A 13992-nucleotide genomic window follows, 5' to 3' on the forward strand; every position below is an offset into this window, starting at 1 on the left:
GAAGCTCCCGAGTGGATTCTGTCTGTCCAAGACGGCAGGAGAAGAAACCTTTGACAAGGGCGTTGTTGCCAGCCACCCCGTGCCGCCCAACGCCATCGTTGGAGAAACCATCGTGCCTGCCGGGGGGAGCGGATTCCGGGGGAGGGGCAAAGGGGGCAGAGAGAGAGGGGCAATGGTGGATGGATCGTGGCCCCAGCCAGGCAGCAGAATAAAGACAGGGAGCTGCGGGCTGCAATGACGCCCGGCCACGGTGCAGGTCTCAGCGTCTGGATCGCGCAAGGAACCGGTTGAGACTTGTCACTTGCCTGACTTTGGGGGGGGGGGGGACACGACAGGAGCGAGCTAAAATATTACCTGCGCCTCGCCGCCGGCACAGGGCTCACTTTGACTGTCAGTGAGTCTGAGAGTCCATGCTGTCTGCAGTTGTTTTACTTCATGCTACTGCTACTAATGACCCAGTGTCACGCGAGGAAGTAGTCTAGGTGAGGCTAGCGCAATGTGTAGTGAATCGCGGGGACAGAGAGTTGAGGCTCATTCTCACAGGAATTCCTGAGACGGGCTCGAGGCACGCAACAACGGCAAAGGGATGCCGCGCAGCAGCAGCAGCATTGTCTTCTTCTCTCATCCTGCATATAGAGCGGCTGACTGTGTTCTGCTGCATAAAGAGTTCTCTTGGCTTGCCGGCAGAAGAGCCTCCAACTCGACACATTCTCTGCCCTTACGGAACAGACATCCTTGTTTCCCCCTCCCTGGTGTGCTTCCCCTCCCCGAACCAACAACGAACGGTGGATGATCCGCCTGTCAGCCACTATCGGCGATCGACATTCACTCGCCCCATTGAGGAGTCTTGCAGCAGCACCCGCAGCACCTGCAGGCGCCGCGGCAGCTGCGTTTAGGTTTTTTCTCTGCAGCCCGCGCCAATCCTTTTGCCACACGAGCCCACGCTCTTGGCGGGGCATAAGGCAGAGAGAGAAGGGAAAACCAGGGCCCTACAGCGTGACAGTGGAGGACGTTGAATATTTCATCATCAGTAGGCCGGAGCCGCACTTGAGCCGAGTCCCTCCCCGCCCGCCGGGGTCGGTAGACTCGTCCCCCGTGTGTCGCGGCTCCTTTTTGTGTCACCCTACGGAAGGGGCCAGAAAAGTCTCCTCCGACGGCGGTGAGAATCCGTCATTGCCGGCTGTCAAACGACACACATCAACCACGTTGCCCCCGCCCCCCCTGGCCAGGTGCCTGCGAGCCCTGGGAGCTTGTTTGCTCTCTGGCGTCACGAGACAAGAGACGAGTGGTTCCCCTCCGGTTCCCGCGCGCCGGCCAGACGCTGGGGAAAGCACAGATGGCGTCCGAGGAGTTGGAAGACACGAGCCGGGTAGGCGAGTGGCGTTCCATTGTGACCCTGGTGGTTTTTGTTTTGACGAGTGAGTTTTTTCCCCTCCCGCCCGGTGCTGAGATGTCACATGAGTGAGAGCATAGAGCGTTGAACATTTTACTCATCAAACAATGCAAATGTCAACTCACAGATGTCAACGTCCTGTTCCCGTTTCACATTCCCATCTTCATACCCCGGAAGCTCTCCAACCTGTTTGTGGACGCCCTCGCCGCGGTCCGCATCATCCCCAAAAGGCGGCGGCGGCGGAAAGTCGTCGCCGACCCGGACACCGGCACTCATGTTCTCCCCGGCGGCGGCACAGCCATCGACTACGACGGCGGCGATGGCTATGGTGATGGTGATGATGACAACAACGGCAAGCTCAAGCCGTACGTGCGGCTCAACTTCCCCATGAACTTCGTCACCGCGCCCCTCATCGCCGACCTCTTCCTGCTCGCCATCCAGGCCATCGGCCGCCAGGAGGTCCACGACGGCACCATCGGCGCCGACAACATCTCGCCCATCGACATCATGGCCTTCTTCATCACGCTCGCCTACATCGCCATCTCCATCGACGCCTCGGGCCTCATCCGCTACCTCGCCTTCAAGGTCCTGCAGTGGGGCGGCAAGGTCGGCCACCGCCTCTTCTTCTTCCTCTACGCCTTCTTCTTCGTCCTCGGCAGCTTCATCGGCAACGACCCCATCATCCTCTCCGGCACCGCCTTCCTCGCCTATATGACGCGCGTGTCGAGCAACATTGTCCACCCGCGCGCCTGGATCCACACGCAGTTCGCCGTCGCCAACATCGCCTCGGCCATCCTCGTCTCGTCCAACCCGACCAACCTTGTCCTCGCGGGCGCCTTCAACATCAAGTTCATCAACTACACCGCCAACATGATTGTTCCCGTCGTGGCGACGGCCGTCATCCTCTTTCCCTTCTTGCTGTACATTGTCTTTGCCGATGTGGACCTGATTCCGTTATCCATCGAAATGCACGAGCTGTCCCAGGAGGATAAGGAGAAGAAGCCCGTTAACCCCAACATTCCACATGCCCGCGGCCACGTCGAGGAGGACGAGTCCGACCTAGCCAACAACGAGCAAGGTAAGCTGCTCTCTCTGGAAGAAATCATGAACCCCTTCCTCGACAAGGGCGGCGCCGCATTCGGCGCCATCATCATGGCCGCCACGCTCGTCACTGTGCTGGCCCTCAACGCCTCGAGCGCAAAAGAAGGCCCGCACCCCGTCTTTTGGGTCACCCTGCCAGCCGCATTCGTCATGTTCTGCTGGGACTTGGCCTTCGGCTGGCACAATCGCAAGAAGACTCGCGAAATCGCGCGCCTAGGCAGGCAGGAGATCGAGAATGCAAGGGCAGAGCGAGCGAACCGACAGCAGCTCGAACGCAGGGCGTCCACCATGTCCGGCGGCCAAGCGTTCGAGATGTCCGTGAGAATCAGCAACTCCCAGCCCCGCAAAGGATCATCCGGACAGGAAGTCTTCGATGCCGCTCCGCCCCATCCCTCAACGCCCGCCATCCTCGTCTCTGAGGGTACGGGCGACGAAAGGGATCTCATGCCCAGTCAAGCAGACACGTTGGCTTGCTCGCAGGTCACATCCACCGCGGACACAGTCAAGCAAGACCCAGCTCTGACCAGCGACCTGAGCTCTTTCGAAGAGAAGCATCGGCAAGACGTCAAGCCCACTGCTGCCCAAGGCGTGTTCCTCCCCTCCTCGCCCAGCGACGGGACGGATCAGGTTTCCGATCAGCACAACCCCGACACCTCCCTGCCGCCTCCCCGCCGTGGCCCGACCACCCTGGTGTCTCTGGGTGAGGACGCGCTGCGCTGGACCCAGGAGACGTTCCCCACGGCCGCGGCCGTCGTCCTGCACCTCCCGTTCGCGCTCGTGCCGTTTGCGTTTTGCATGTTCGTGCTCGTCCAGGGCCTCGTCACCAAGGGATGGGTCCCCGTCTTCGCCCACGGCTGGGACCACTGGGTCAACAAGACGGGCACCATCGGCAGCATCGCCGGCATGGGCTTCCTCTCGGTTGTCCTGTGTAACGTACGACCCCTTACCCCACCCATCTTTTCCGCTTTATGTCACTAACTCCGTGTCCTTCTAGTTCGCCGGCACCAACATTGGCACCACCATCCTGCTGTCCCGCGTCATTCAGTCCTGGCAGGCCATCCACAAGGCCTCGGGCGAGCCCATATCGGACCGCACCTTCTGGGCCACCGTCTACAGCATGGCCATTGGCGTCAACTACGGTGCCTTTAGCACCGCCTTCAGTGCCTCGCTTGCTGGCCTGCTGTGGCGGGATATCCTCGCCCGCAAGCACATCTGCGTGCGCAGTCTTGACTTTGCACGCGTCAACCTCCCCATCATCACCATTGCCATGATCGTTGGGTGCGTGGTTCTCGTGGGCCAGATTTACATCACAAGAGGGGAAGGGCCGTATGATGCATAATGATAGATACCCGTACGACGACATAGAATAACAAAACAAAGCATGTCTCCGACTTCTCCATCACCGTTGTGTTTGCCTGTAAACATGAAGACGACCCGTTATGCTGACACAGCTTATGCTATCAGGGCGCCTAAGAAACGAACCGCCATTTGGTTGTCACGCTAGACCTAGACCTCACCAGACGCTGAGCTCACGGGCTAAGGAACGGTGTTCTCTATCCACATCATACTACCTATTCGGTTACCGTGTCGAAACTGGTTTCAGAGACGCAAGCCAATTCCCGCGTCATCTTCACATCCAGCAGATATCGAAGAGTACAACGGCGCGTGTCCGGCATTATGTACGTGCTGTACTCGTTTTGAAGAACAGATGCTTTCTCGTAGTTGAATGGACCGTATGGTTCTTTTTGGTTCACATCTGGCTATTTTGATATCTAATTAGCTTTCAATCATTCGACTGACATTGACCTGGTGTTAGTCAAGCCCAACGAGGGAGCGGCGAGACCTTGACGCCTCGTGACGGGTTTGGGTGCGACGCGGCTCACCATCAGCACCCAGCTTCCGCACTGGCATGGAGCACCGGGCATAGGCCACTTCACAGACTTCCAGATCCTCGGTGTGATTCGGCCCAACGATTCCACGCATCTACTAACCGATGCTTGCGGAAACGGGCGAGACTTCTCCTCCTCGATGCCCAAGCAGGACCAGTATCGAAGCATGCCGACGTCTGCTTCGTAAAGAAGCAACGTCACGTTGTGGCAACCTTCCATGCCCTCACCGCCGGGTGGGAAAATCGCGGCGCAGGCTGCCGCCACGGAATCGTAGAGGTAGAAGGCTCGAGACATGTCTGACCAATTCCTCCGGTTCATATACGGCCTCGCGAGAAACTCGACAAGCTCATCAGCCTTTAGCCCATGCCATAGAAGCAGCCGGTTCTCGGGATTGGAAATAGAGTGCGACGTTTTGTGAGAAATCCAGTCTTCGTACTCGTTCTCCACGCCTACCTTCATCGTCGCGCTATAGACTCCTCTCAGCGCAACGTCGAGACCAGGGAGCAACTCTGCGCTTCGCCTGTAGTAATTGTACACCTCTCTGAACTCAGTGGTCGTATGGTCCGATAGGATTAAGAACTCGTGGTAGAGACTGCGCAAAGCTTGGTGATACGGCAGATGCTCCCCCCTGCACTCTATTTCCTTTTTGAACGCCCTGTTCGAGACGTCACGGACGGCTGACTGTAGCTCCGGTAAATTTCGCAACGAGCAAAGGTTCTGGAGAAATGTGAGCTCAACACTAATAGCATGGAGCGTTGTCAGAGCAGGAGGACGTTGGTGGTCCACCGCCAGCGGCATCAGGCTCCTGTATCGATCCGAGGCATCCAAAATGTAGGACCAGCTAATGACGCCACAAGGAACGCTGAGGGCATCCGCGATGAAGCCCAGAGAGCAGTACGCCAGGAAGATGCCCCACGGACTAATATGGCTGTAGGGTATAACACCCCCTTCATTCGTAGCCTGAGACTTAAAGACTTGCCCTCCATGGAGAGCGCGCTTCATCAGGTCGCAATCAGTTTGACCGCAGCACAACTCAACATTAGTATAATCAGGGAGGATCCATGGAGTCGGCACAACATTGCGTTCGTTATAGTTGAGCTCAATAAAGTTGTATTCTCCTGGCGAAACAGAAAATTCCCGGTCGACCCAGTCCAGCCCGGTGTGCTCGCGAAATTGCACCGCATAATGTGCGCTGACCGGTTCCAGATAGGGCGAGCAAAAGCCGACTGTCTCGATACCCAAAGTGCCGACACGGCCAGCTCGCATAACGCTCTCGTACTGCCCATCCGTTTCATCGTAGAGGACCTTGAAGAAAGGAAAGACAAGTGTTGTCAGAAGCTACACAATCACAGGCTTGCACAAGCGCGCCATCTCCGACTGACCTGAAGAATGATGAAGTCGTTTATGTTTGCTCGGATGTCCACCTTGACAAGGTACGACTCAAAAGGGCCTTTCGTCACGGGGTCCGCGACGACGCTTTTGCGTGAAGTGGCAGGAGGTGGCCATCGGCTCTCGATCGGGTAATTGTCAAAGTATTCGGCGCCGTCGATCCGGGACGAGACTTTTTGCGACCGCGACGGCCCCTCCGTGTAGTGATCCGTGAAGCGGCGGTAGTCGAACGGGAGGGTCACGAGGGTCTCGGAGCGCACCGTCTTGGTCCGTGGAGGCGGCCGCTGCGGATCCGGTGCGGTGAATTTCTAGCGTATTGCGAGTCCGAGCGATTCGCGGGGGGGGCCGGGCGAGACGAAGCGGCCGCGACGCGTCCTCGTGAGGGCATCCCTTGCTCTCTTTCTCTAGCACTGACACACTGTCTGGTGCACCATCGCTGAAAAAGCTGACGTCGAAGGTTCCGGGGGGGCCTGGAAGTATGTACTGGTCAAAGTCCGTTGGATAAGACATGACGAATGCCGCTGAAGAGTGGACAGCTACGATGCCAGACGGGATGAGAACCATGCCGTTGATCTCGATGGGTAGGTTGTGTGGCCACTACGCAAGATGGGTGCGACCCATCCCTTCTCCTTCTATGGCAGACTGCTTCATCCTGGAGCTAGACTGCCTGTGGGACTTGAATCGACGTCAGCGTGCGAGGTTTGGTTGCACTTGCCAGCACCTCCCTTTCAATGCTGTGTTCGTTTGTACAAGCAGGTGCCAGGCCAACAAAGTTCGGGTGATGCCTGACTGGATTGGCCATTTATCACGCCATAGATGGGGAGTTGTCTCAGAGGGGTCGGGGACTGCGACCCAGAGGAGACAAACGACGCGAATGCAGGCCCACGTGTTGGAAGCTGCGATAACCTTGGAGAAGTTGCAATGGCCTACATACGCGAGGTAGCATCGGTGGCTTATGGTTCTCGGGCATCATTGATGTTCGTCCACCAGTCTCGTCGCGAAGGCATGCTCCGATGAGGCCGAGGTCGCATACTTCGTACACTCCGGCCTCACAATACTCGTTGCGCCAGATGCAGCGGGCTCGGGACGAGATGTTCACCCCAGACATCGTGGAACCACCACACACCGGGTCAACTAGGCGACGCGCGAAGATCAGCACCCAATAGCCTGTTGACGCATTCGAGGCTCCCCACGGCGATGGCTCTGCCGCGATTCCTAATGACGTTCCACCTGTGGCTTCTATAATGCTGACCACCCCTGGACACTCCTCAGCCGACACGTGTAGGTGGCTTTAATAAGTGAAACGCCATCTGCAAGACACGACAACGTCCCGAGAACCCCGCAGTGTCAGCTACACCAGGCTCGATGAGGCATCAACCAAAGATCAGCACTGACTTGGGCGCGCAGACGCGGGCGCGCATTATTGAGGATATAAGAGCTACGCCCTCCGCATGCACACCAGGTCTGCCAACGGTCACGTCGCCTTCAACCCTCAACACCACGACGAGTAAGTAGGCAACACACACCATGGCGGACCGTCACGACGCCCTCCGTCAGCAAATCACGGCCGGCGCCGTGCTTACCCCCGGGGACGATGGCTTCCAGCAGGCGCTCGTCCGCTGGAGCCACGCCGCCATGAAGCCCGCGGCGCTGGTCGTCCAGCCGGCCTCCCCGCAGGAGGTGTCCGTCGCCGTGCGCTACGCAACCGCCAACAAGATCCCCCTGGTCGTCATGGGCGGCGGGCACTCCACGAGCGGCGCGTCGTCGTCCGACGGCGGCATGGTGGTGGACCTGCGACGCCTCAACTCGGTGCGCGTCGACGCGGCCGTCCAGACCGTCACCTTTGGCGGCGGATGCAAGTGGAAGGAGGTGGACGAGACGTGCGGCGCCCAGGGCCTCGCCACGGTGGGCGGCACCGTCAACCACACGGGCGTCGGCGGGCTGACGCTCGGTGGCGGATACGGCTGGCTGTCCGGCCGGTACGGGCTGGCCATTGACAACCTGTTGAGCGTGGAGATGGTCCTTGCGGACGGGAACATTGTCACGGCGTCGGACAAGGAGAATCCAGATCTCTTCTGGGCTGTGCGCGGCGCGGGTCAAAACTTTGGCGCAAGTTCTCTCCCTTGCTGCACTGCGCGTTACAACTTGCGTGTAAGTGACAAAGAAGACTAACATGGACGCAACGACAGGCCGTCACCAGCTTCACGAGCAGGGTCTACCCGCAGGGCGACGTGTGGACGGGCCCCATCGTCTACACGCTCGACAAGATGCCGCAGGTCGTCGCCTTTGCCAACTGGTTCCACGAGCACAACACGGGAGACGAGTCCTTCTGGTTCGGCGTGATGGGCGCCGCGCCCGGCGTCCCGGTGCCGGCGGTCTTCTGCATGGTGTTCAAGAACACGGACTCACAGGCCGAGGCCGAGTCCTTCTTCAAGCCCCTGCTAGACATCGGCCCCGTCGCCAACATGGCCCGCGTGATGCCCTATTCCGAGTCCAACAACCTGATCCCCAACCGTGACGAGGAGAAGCGGCGCCTGCAGGGCAGCGCCAACTTTGTGATGCCGCTGCAAGACGAGTTCGTCAAGGAGCTCGTCGACGACTTTGTGCCCTTTGTCCAGGAGCGCAACATTGGGGAGGGATCCGGCATCATCTTCGAGGTGTTTCCCCACGACAAGATCCGCGAGGTCAAGGGCGACGCAACGGCGTTTCCATCCAGGGGCAACTTTTACCATGTGGCAACCATGTTCTCGTGGGACGACGCGGCCATGGATAAGCAAGTGCGGGAATATAACCGCAAGATCATCGGACTGTTCCGTCAGAAGGGATTCCAAGGCATGGGTGGCCAATACAACAACTACGATGGTTGGTATCCCCCCTCTTCCCTGCATCACTCGCGACTCTCTGCTGACAGACGATTTTCTGCATAGGCGAGTATCTGGGGCCGGAGAGGGCGTTTGGCCATAACTTGCCCAGACTGCAGGAGCTGAAGAAAAAGTACGACCCGGAGAACGTGTTTTGCAAGTGGCATAGCGTATGGCCGACTACTTCGACGTAGTGTACTATAGCAAAGCAGCCATTGATCTCAACGACCAAGGTCATCGCTTACGAGAATATCCCAACTCCTCCACAGCTGATTAAGTGTATAAACGTAACTCAAATCACCACAACAAAGCACATAATTGCCGTCGAGGTTGATTAAGCTTGTTAATTGGTTTAACTAACCAGTATCCAAAATACGCGCATTGTCTATCCAATCTTGGCAATCAAATCATTCATCATCTTCGTCATCACTCTTTCGCAGGCCCTTTGCTGGGCCGCACTCGACAACGTGTCCCTTGTCTAGCCGTAGACACCAATCGGCGTCCTCTACGGCCTCTAGTCGGTGTGCAATTGTAATGACGGTACTGTCCGCCAGCTCATCCCTCAATATCCTCTGCACCAGCGCCGCGGTGGCCCTGTCGATAGACGCCGTCGCCTCGTCTAGGATAACCAGTCCACTACGCCGCAGGACAGCGCGCCCAATGCTGACGAGCTGGCGCTGACCTTGGCTCAGGTTCTTCCCGCCCGCATCAATAGGCGAATCGAGCCCCCAATCGCTGCCGAGGACGCGATGGATGGCGTTGAGGCACGCCTCGTCGCTGAACTTGCCTTGGGGGTCGAGGTTGTCGTGCAGCGTGCCGGGGAACAGCGTCGGGTCCTGCTGCACGAATGTGACGCGGTTGCGAAGCGCCGTGCGGTCGACCTTTGCGAGATCCACGCTGCCGATCCTGACGGCGCCGTGGCTCGCCGTCTGCGTGGCGAGCAGCGCGTTCGCGATGGTCGACTTGCCCGACCCGGTGCGGCCCAGGACGGCGCAAGTCGATCCGCCGGGAATCTCAAACGTCACCTTGTCGAGCACGTCCGGCAGCCCGTCGGCATATCGAAACGACACGTCCTCGAAGCGGACGGCGTCGCACGGTCGCGGCCAGTCCTCGGGCGGCGTGTCGTCGCCGCTGGGCTCCTCGGGGATCTTGTTGAGCATGTTGACGCGCTCGAGCGAGACGGCGTCGAGCTGCAGCTGCGCAAACTTCTCGCAGAGCTGCTGCACCGCCGCCATGGCGATGGACGACTGCGTGAGGACGAACCCGACGGCGCTCGCCGGCGTGCCGTACCATACCATGAAGGCGACGAGCACCGCCCGGGTGCACGCCGACGAGATGCTGAGTCGGAAATCGAGCCAAAAGGCCATGCTCCAGAAGAAATGGTCCTGCTTCTGGAAGTCGTCCACGGCGTCCAGGTGGCGGTCTTGGAAGTGTCCCTCCACCCTGAGCGCTCGGATGGTGACGAGCCCGTCCTGCATGACGCCAATATTGGCGATGATGGGCGTCAGGTACCGCATCTCCATGCGTCGCAGACAGCGCGAGACGGGCACGTAGTACCGGAAAAAGTATACAAACAGCAGAGCCACGCAGGCCAGTATGACGAGCAGGATGGGCTGCTGCATCATGATGGCCGTCATGCTGAGCACGAGAGCAATCAGATTGTACACAAATGCCTCCAGCGGCGCCAGGATCCCGCCGTCTACCATGCCCATGTCCGAGATCAGGCGGTTCTTGAGCTGTCCCGTCGGCGTCACGTCGTGGTATCGGAACGTCGCCTTGCTGATCCTCTCGATGGCAATCTTGAACAGGTTCTGCGCGGCGTCGATGCTGATCTTGGCGAGGAGCAGCTGCGCCGCGGCGTACGTGGCAGTCTGCGCGACCGACAGGCCGGCTAGGATGTAGATCCAGACCTCTGGATGCACCGCCGGGTTCGGCAGCCCCCATGGCCCGGTCGTGGTGCTGCTGGCTGATCCAGATGCCGTCTCGTTGCCCCATGCTTCGAGCAGGCGGGCACGTCCAATGTCGGAACCGCGCGACAGGCTGTAGAAGATGGCCAGGAGCGCCCACATCTTCCATCCGCCAGCTCTCATGTAGCTGAGGTAGACCGATAGGGGCACGCTGCCCGTCTCCGAGGGCTCTTCGGGCGCATCCTTCAGGCCCGAGACTTCGTCCTCGGCAGCTCCATGCTCATGCTCGGCATCGTCGTGCACGCCGTGGCCGGACGGAGTGTGGATCGGATGCTCGAGTTCAAGCTTGATTTGATCCTGCGAAAGGACGGTGGCGCGGCCTTGATCCATGTCAACGACAGTGTCGGCAATGCGGAGAACCAGGTCATCCCGATGCGTGACCATGACGATGATGCGTCCCTGGGCAAGCGGCCCTTGAAGAAACCGTCGGACGATATTGCTGGCTGTATCGTGATCAAGCGGCGCCAAGGGGTCATCGAGAAGGAGAATGCGACTCTGGCTGTACACTGCTCTTGCAAGGGCTACTCGAGCCTTTTGGCCGCCAGAAAGGCCCACGCCTCCCTCCTCGAGCTTCGTCTGGTCGCCGTCGGGGAACATCGCCAGGTCAGGAGCTAGGGCGCATGCATTGATTACCTGCCGGTATCGCACCGGATCAAAGTGATGATGAAATAGGATGTGGTCGCGGATCGTCTTGTCCTGCAGCCAGGGCAGCTGCTGGGCATATCCTATAGGTTCGTCCGGTCGCAGCACGTCTCCCTGGTGCAATTCCATCTCGTTTAGAGCGGCTAGCAGAAGACTAGACTTGCCAGAGCCGACCTTGCCGCGGATGACGGTCAAGCCCTCGGAGAATCTGAGGTTCAAATTGTGAAGTACCATGTGTTCGGTCGACGGCCACGAAAAAGATGCGTTGTGAAACTCTATGTCTCTTGTGTCTGAAGCATTCAGTCCGGAGTCATCACGGTCGGGCTCGGCCAGATACTTATTGACACGCTCCACGGGGATAATGGCCTTCCAGTATGCAGCGATGAGATCAAAGGCCTCCTTGACGCTGGCCTCGAGTTGACTGAATAGCTGCAGCGCTGGCCAGATGACATTGTTCGGGAGACTCTGCCCAAGGAACATGGTATACAAACAGATGCTCGCCAAGGGATATGCCGTGCCGCCGGCGACATTGTTCGTCGAGATGAAGGCCGTGACGCGAGCCATCTGCAGGCGCTTGAGCATCTCCCGGAGGCGGAAGCGAAAGATGCGGGCGCTCCACGAGGCAGTCCAGCCGTTGAGCTTGAGCGGACGACTGGCCTCGACAAAGTGCGCGACGGCCTGTGCGCGCTTGTCCGAGTGGGCAGTTCGCTGGCGCTCCATCTTGACGAGCTCGCGGACGAGCAGCGAGTTGACCGTCAAGATCAGGCCCATCAGCGCGAAGCCGAGGATCGATGGCCAGCCCATGATGTCGATGAGGTAATAGATTGTGACGACGACCTTGATGGGCTGAGAGACGAGCTTGGGAAAGTCCCAGAAGCGTTGCGAGATTTCGTAGGTGTCGCCGCGTACGAGGTTGACGACCTTGGCGTTGGACGCGGGCTGGCTGGGGGAGCTCTCCTTTGGCTTGGTCTGTTTACCGCCGCCGCCGCAACACCTGGCCAGGGCCCTCTGGAGCTTGTTCTTGGGGGGCGCAGATCCGGTAGGCAGAACGATGTCCTCTGCCGGTCCCTTTTCCGTGGCATCGGAGCCGGGAACAGCTCGCGTGAGGAGCTTCCTGAACAGGCCGATGAAAGTCTCGCCACGGGACCGCTCATACGCCTTGCGCGAGTACCACGATGAGGTGGTCTTGCAAAGCTGCCGGCCAAAGTCGAGGGACAGCATGACGAGACACCAAAAGTAGGCTTCATCCGCCCTGTTTCTGTCCAAGGAAGAGTAGAGCTTGCTCGTGAGCCGGATGTTGGACACTTCAGCTACCTTTTCCGCAATCGCCAGGAGCGTGGCGATGGAGAGGTCCAGGCCGTTGGCCTCAATCAAGCACGGAAGCAGCTTGCCCCGGAGCTCGCGAAAGGCCATGTACAAGCGCGTATGTTGAAACTCAAACGGCAGCTGCCACACCTGCTCCTCGGAGATCTCCTTGTGGCGACAGATGCGCGCGAGGGGGAACACCCAGGTCATGGCCCAGAAGCGGAAGAGCGTCAGGTTGTCCTCGGGGCTGCGGACGTGGTGCGACGGCGGGAGGTTGGGGTTGCCGATGTCCTCGGTGTCCCAGGCCGGGTTGCGGATGGGCATGTTGACGATGGCGAGGACGGCGGCGGCGGCAATGGCGATGCGCGCGACGCGGTACGTGTCGAGCGCCGCGACTGCATGCTCGAGGAATTGCACAGAGTAGGTGGCGAGGCCGGCGGCGAGAATGAGCACGTACTGCAGGAGCAGGATGCGCGGCGTATGCGTGGGACGATCAAAGGCCGTCAGGAGCGTCGCAACGAGCCATGGGACGACTTCGAGAATGGCGACGGGCTGCCTCGGGTTCAGGCAGGCGGGGATGATGGACAGCACGAGGCCGGCGAGGCACAGCAGACTGAGGATCAGCGTCCAGTGCGTCCAGGCCTTGCGCTTGTCGGGCCCGGGGCCGATTTCCTTTGCGAACGGCTGAAGCCATCGAGGGAGGAGGGAGAGGATCTTGTTTCGGAAAAGGTACAGGGCGAATATGGCGACGGAGAAGGCGGTAAGGGTGTAGAGGACGTCCTTGTCCGTGTCGGAGAGGGCGGCGGCCGGGACGACGCGGACGTCGTTGAGCCATGAGATTTGGTCCGGCACGCTGAGCGAGGCCGTGAGGCTGGCCATGCCGCGTCTGATGGAGTCGAAGACGGACATGGCGATGGTTTCTTTCGATGGTAGGTTGTCTGGGATTTCCACAAGGAGCAAAGGGCTTTTGAAAAGACGTGACAATGGTCTTGGATGTCCTCCCGAGCTTGTCTCCGACGTGAGATTATATAGGGAAGACCGATCAGCCAGGACCAGCACAACAAGAGATGTTTATTATGGTCCAGTGGTCGGGCATCTGAGTTCGTCGAGCGCTAAAGTATGTCCTGCGAGGCGGCCACCGGGCTGGTGCTAATGATAAGTCGTGCACGTATCCAAGAAAAAGGTGGCAGCGCGGTCCAAAGTCACGCCCGCGTCCCAAAAGCTTGGGTCGGTCGCAGTGATGCAGTCAGTATACAAGCGGACAGCTCTGATCATGGCGCGCCTAAGAATGCCAGGTTTGTGCCATAGCAGGTGGTCGACTGTGTGGGCGCGTCACCGTCAATCGGATATCCGCTGCCAACTGATGATGGTGAATGGTATTGATGGCTGGGGCGTCGGGACTCTGGACTCAATGAAGGACGGTCGGTCGTATGCTGTACAGACTC

The 13992-nt window shown here is 59.2% G+C and overlaps 4 protein-coding genes across 4 annotated transcripts; 2 read left to right on the forward strand and 2 right to left on the reverse strand.

The window, feature by feature from the left end:
- Positions 1-823: 823 nt before the first annotated feature.
- On the forward strand, positions 824-3884 carry JDV02_009733 (uncharacterized protein). The gene is made up of 3 exons (XM_047991415.1): positions 824-1418; positions 1521-3427; positions 3489-3884. Exons 1-3 carry the CDS (start codon positions 1337-1339, stop codon positions 3831-3833), a joined length of 2334 nt encoding a protein of 777 aa, XP_047847427.1. The 5' UTR covers positions 824-1336; the 3' UTR covers positions 3834-3884.
- A 393-nt stretch (positions 3885-4277) lies between these two features.
- Positions 4278-6282, reverse strand: JDV02_009734 (uncharacterized protein; the record flags this gene model as incomplete). Its single annotated transcript, XM_047991416.1, has 4 exons — positions 4278-4289; positions 4378-5688; positions 5766-6056; positions 6223-6282. 4 exons carry the CDS (start codon positions 6280-6282, stop codon positions 4278-4280), a joined length of 1674 nt encoding a protein of 557 aa, XP_047847428.1.
- A 735-nt stretch (positions 6283-7017) lies between these two features.
- On the forward strand, positions 7018-8862 carry JDV02_009735 (uncharacterized protein). The gene is made up of 3 exons (XM_047991417.1): positions 7018-7881; positions 7962-8634; positions 8700-8862. Exons 1-3 carry the CDS (start codon positions 7300-7302, stop codon positions 8825-8827), a joined length of 1383 nt encoding a protein of 460 aa, XP_047847429.1. The 5' UTR covers positions 7018-7299; the 3' UTR covers positions 8828-8862.
- Positions 8863-9040: 178 nt separating this feature from the next.
- Positions 9041-13456, reverse strand: JDV02_009736 (uncharacterized protein; the record flags this gene model as incomplete). The annotated part of the gene is made up of 1 exon (XM_047991418.1): positions 9041-13456. One exon carries the CDS (start codon positions 13454-13456, stop codon positions 9041-9043), a length of 4416 nt encoding a protein of 1471 aa, XP_047847430.1.
- Positions 13457-13992: the final 536 nt, after the last annotated feature.

Source organism: Purpureocillium takamizusanense, chromosome 10, assembly GCF_022605165.1.
Source record: "Purpureocillium takamizusanense chromosome 10, complete sequence".
Lineage (NCBI taxonomy): Eukaryota > Fungi > Ascomycota > Sordariomycetes > Hypocreales > Ophiocordycipitaceae > Purpureocillium > Purpureocillium takamizusanense.

Bases quoted from the DNA above. Each gene is read 5' to 3' on its own strand.
- JDV02_009733 (XM_047991415.1), top strand. From the start codon at position 1,337: ATGGCGTCCGAGGAGTTGGAAGACACGAGCCGGGTAGGCGAGTGGCGT. The intron at 1,419-1,520 runs GTGAGTTTTTTC...GTCAACTCACAG, and splicing joins GGTGGTTTTTGTTTTGACGA to ATGTCAACGTCCTGTTCCCG. The intron at 3,428-3,488 runs GTACGACCCCTT...GTGTCCTTCTAG, and splicing joins TCTCGGTTGTCCTGTGTAAC to TTCGCCGGCACCAACATTGG.
- JDV02_009735 (XM_047991417.1), top strand. From the start codon at position 7,300: ATGGCGGACCGTCACGACGCCCTCCGTCAGCAAATCACGGCCGGCGCC. The intron at 7,882-7,961 runs GCAAGTTCTCTC...ACGCAACGACAG, and splicing joins GCGCGGGTCAAAACTTTGGC to GCCGTCACCAGCTTCACGAG. The intron at 8,635-8,699 runs GTTGGTATCCCC...TTTTCTGCATAG, and splicing joins CCAATACAACAACTACGATG to GCGAGTATCTGGGGCCGGAG.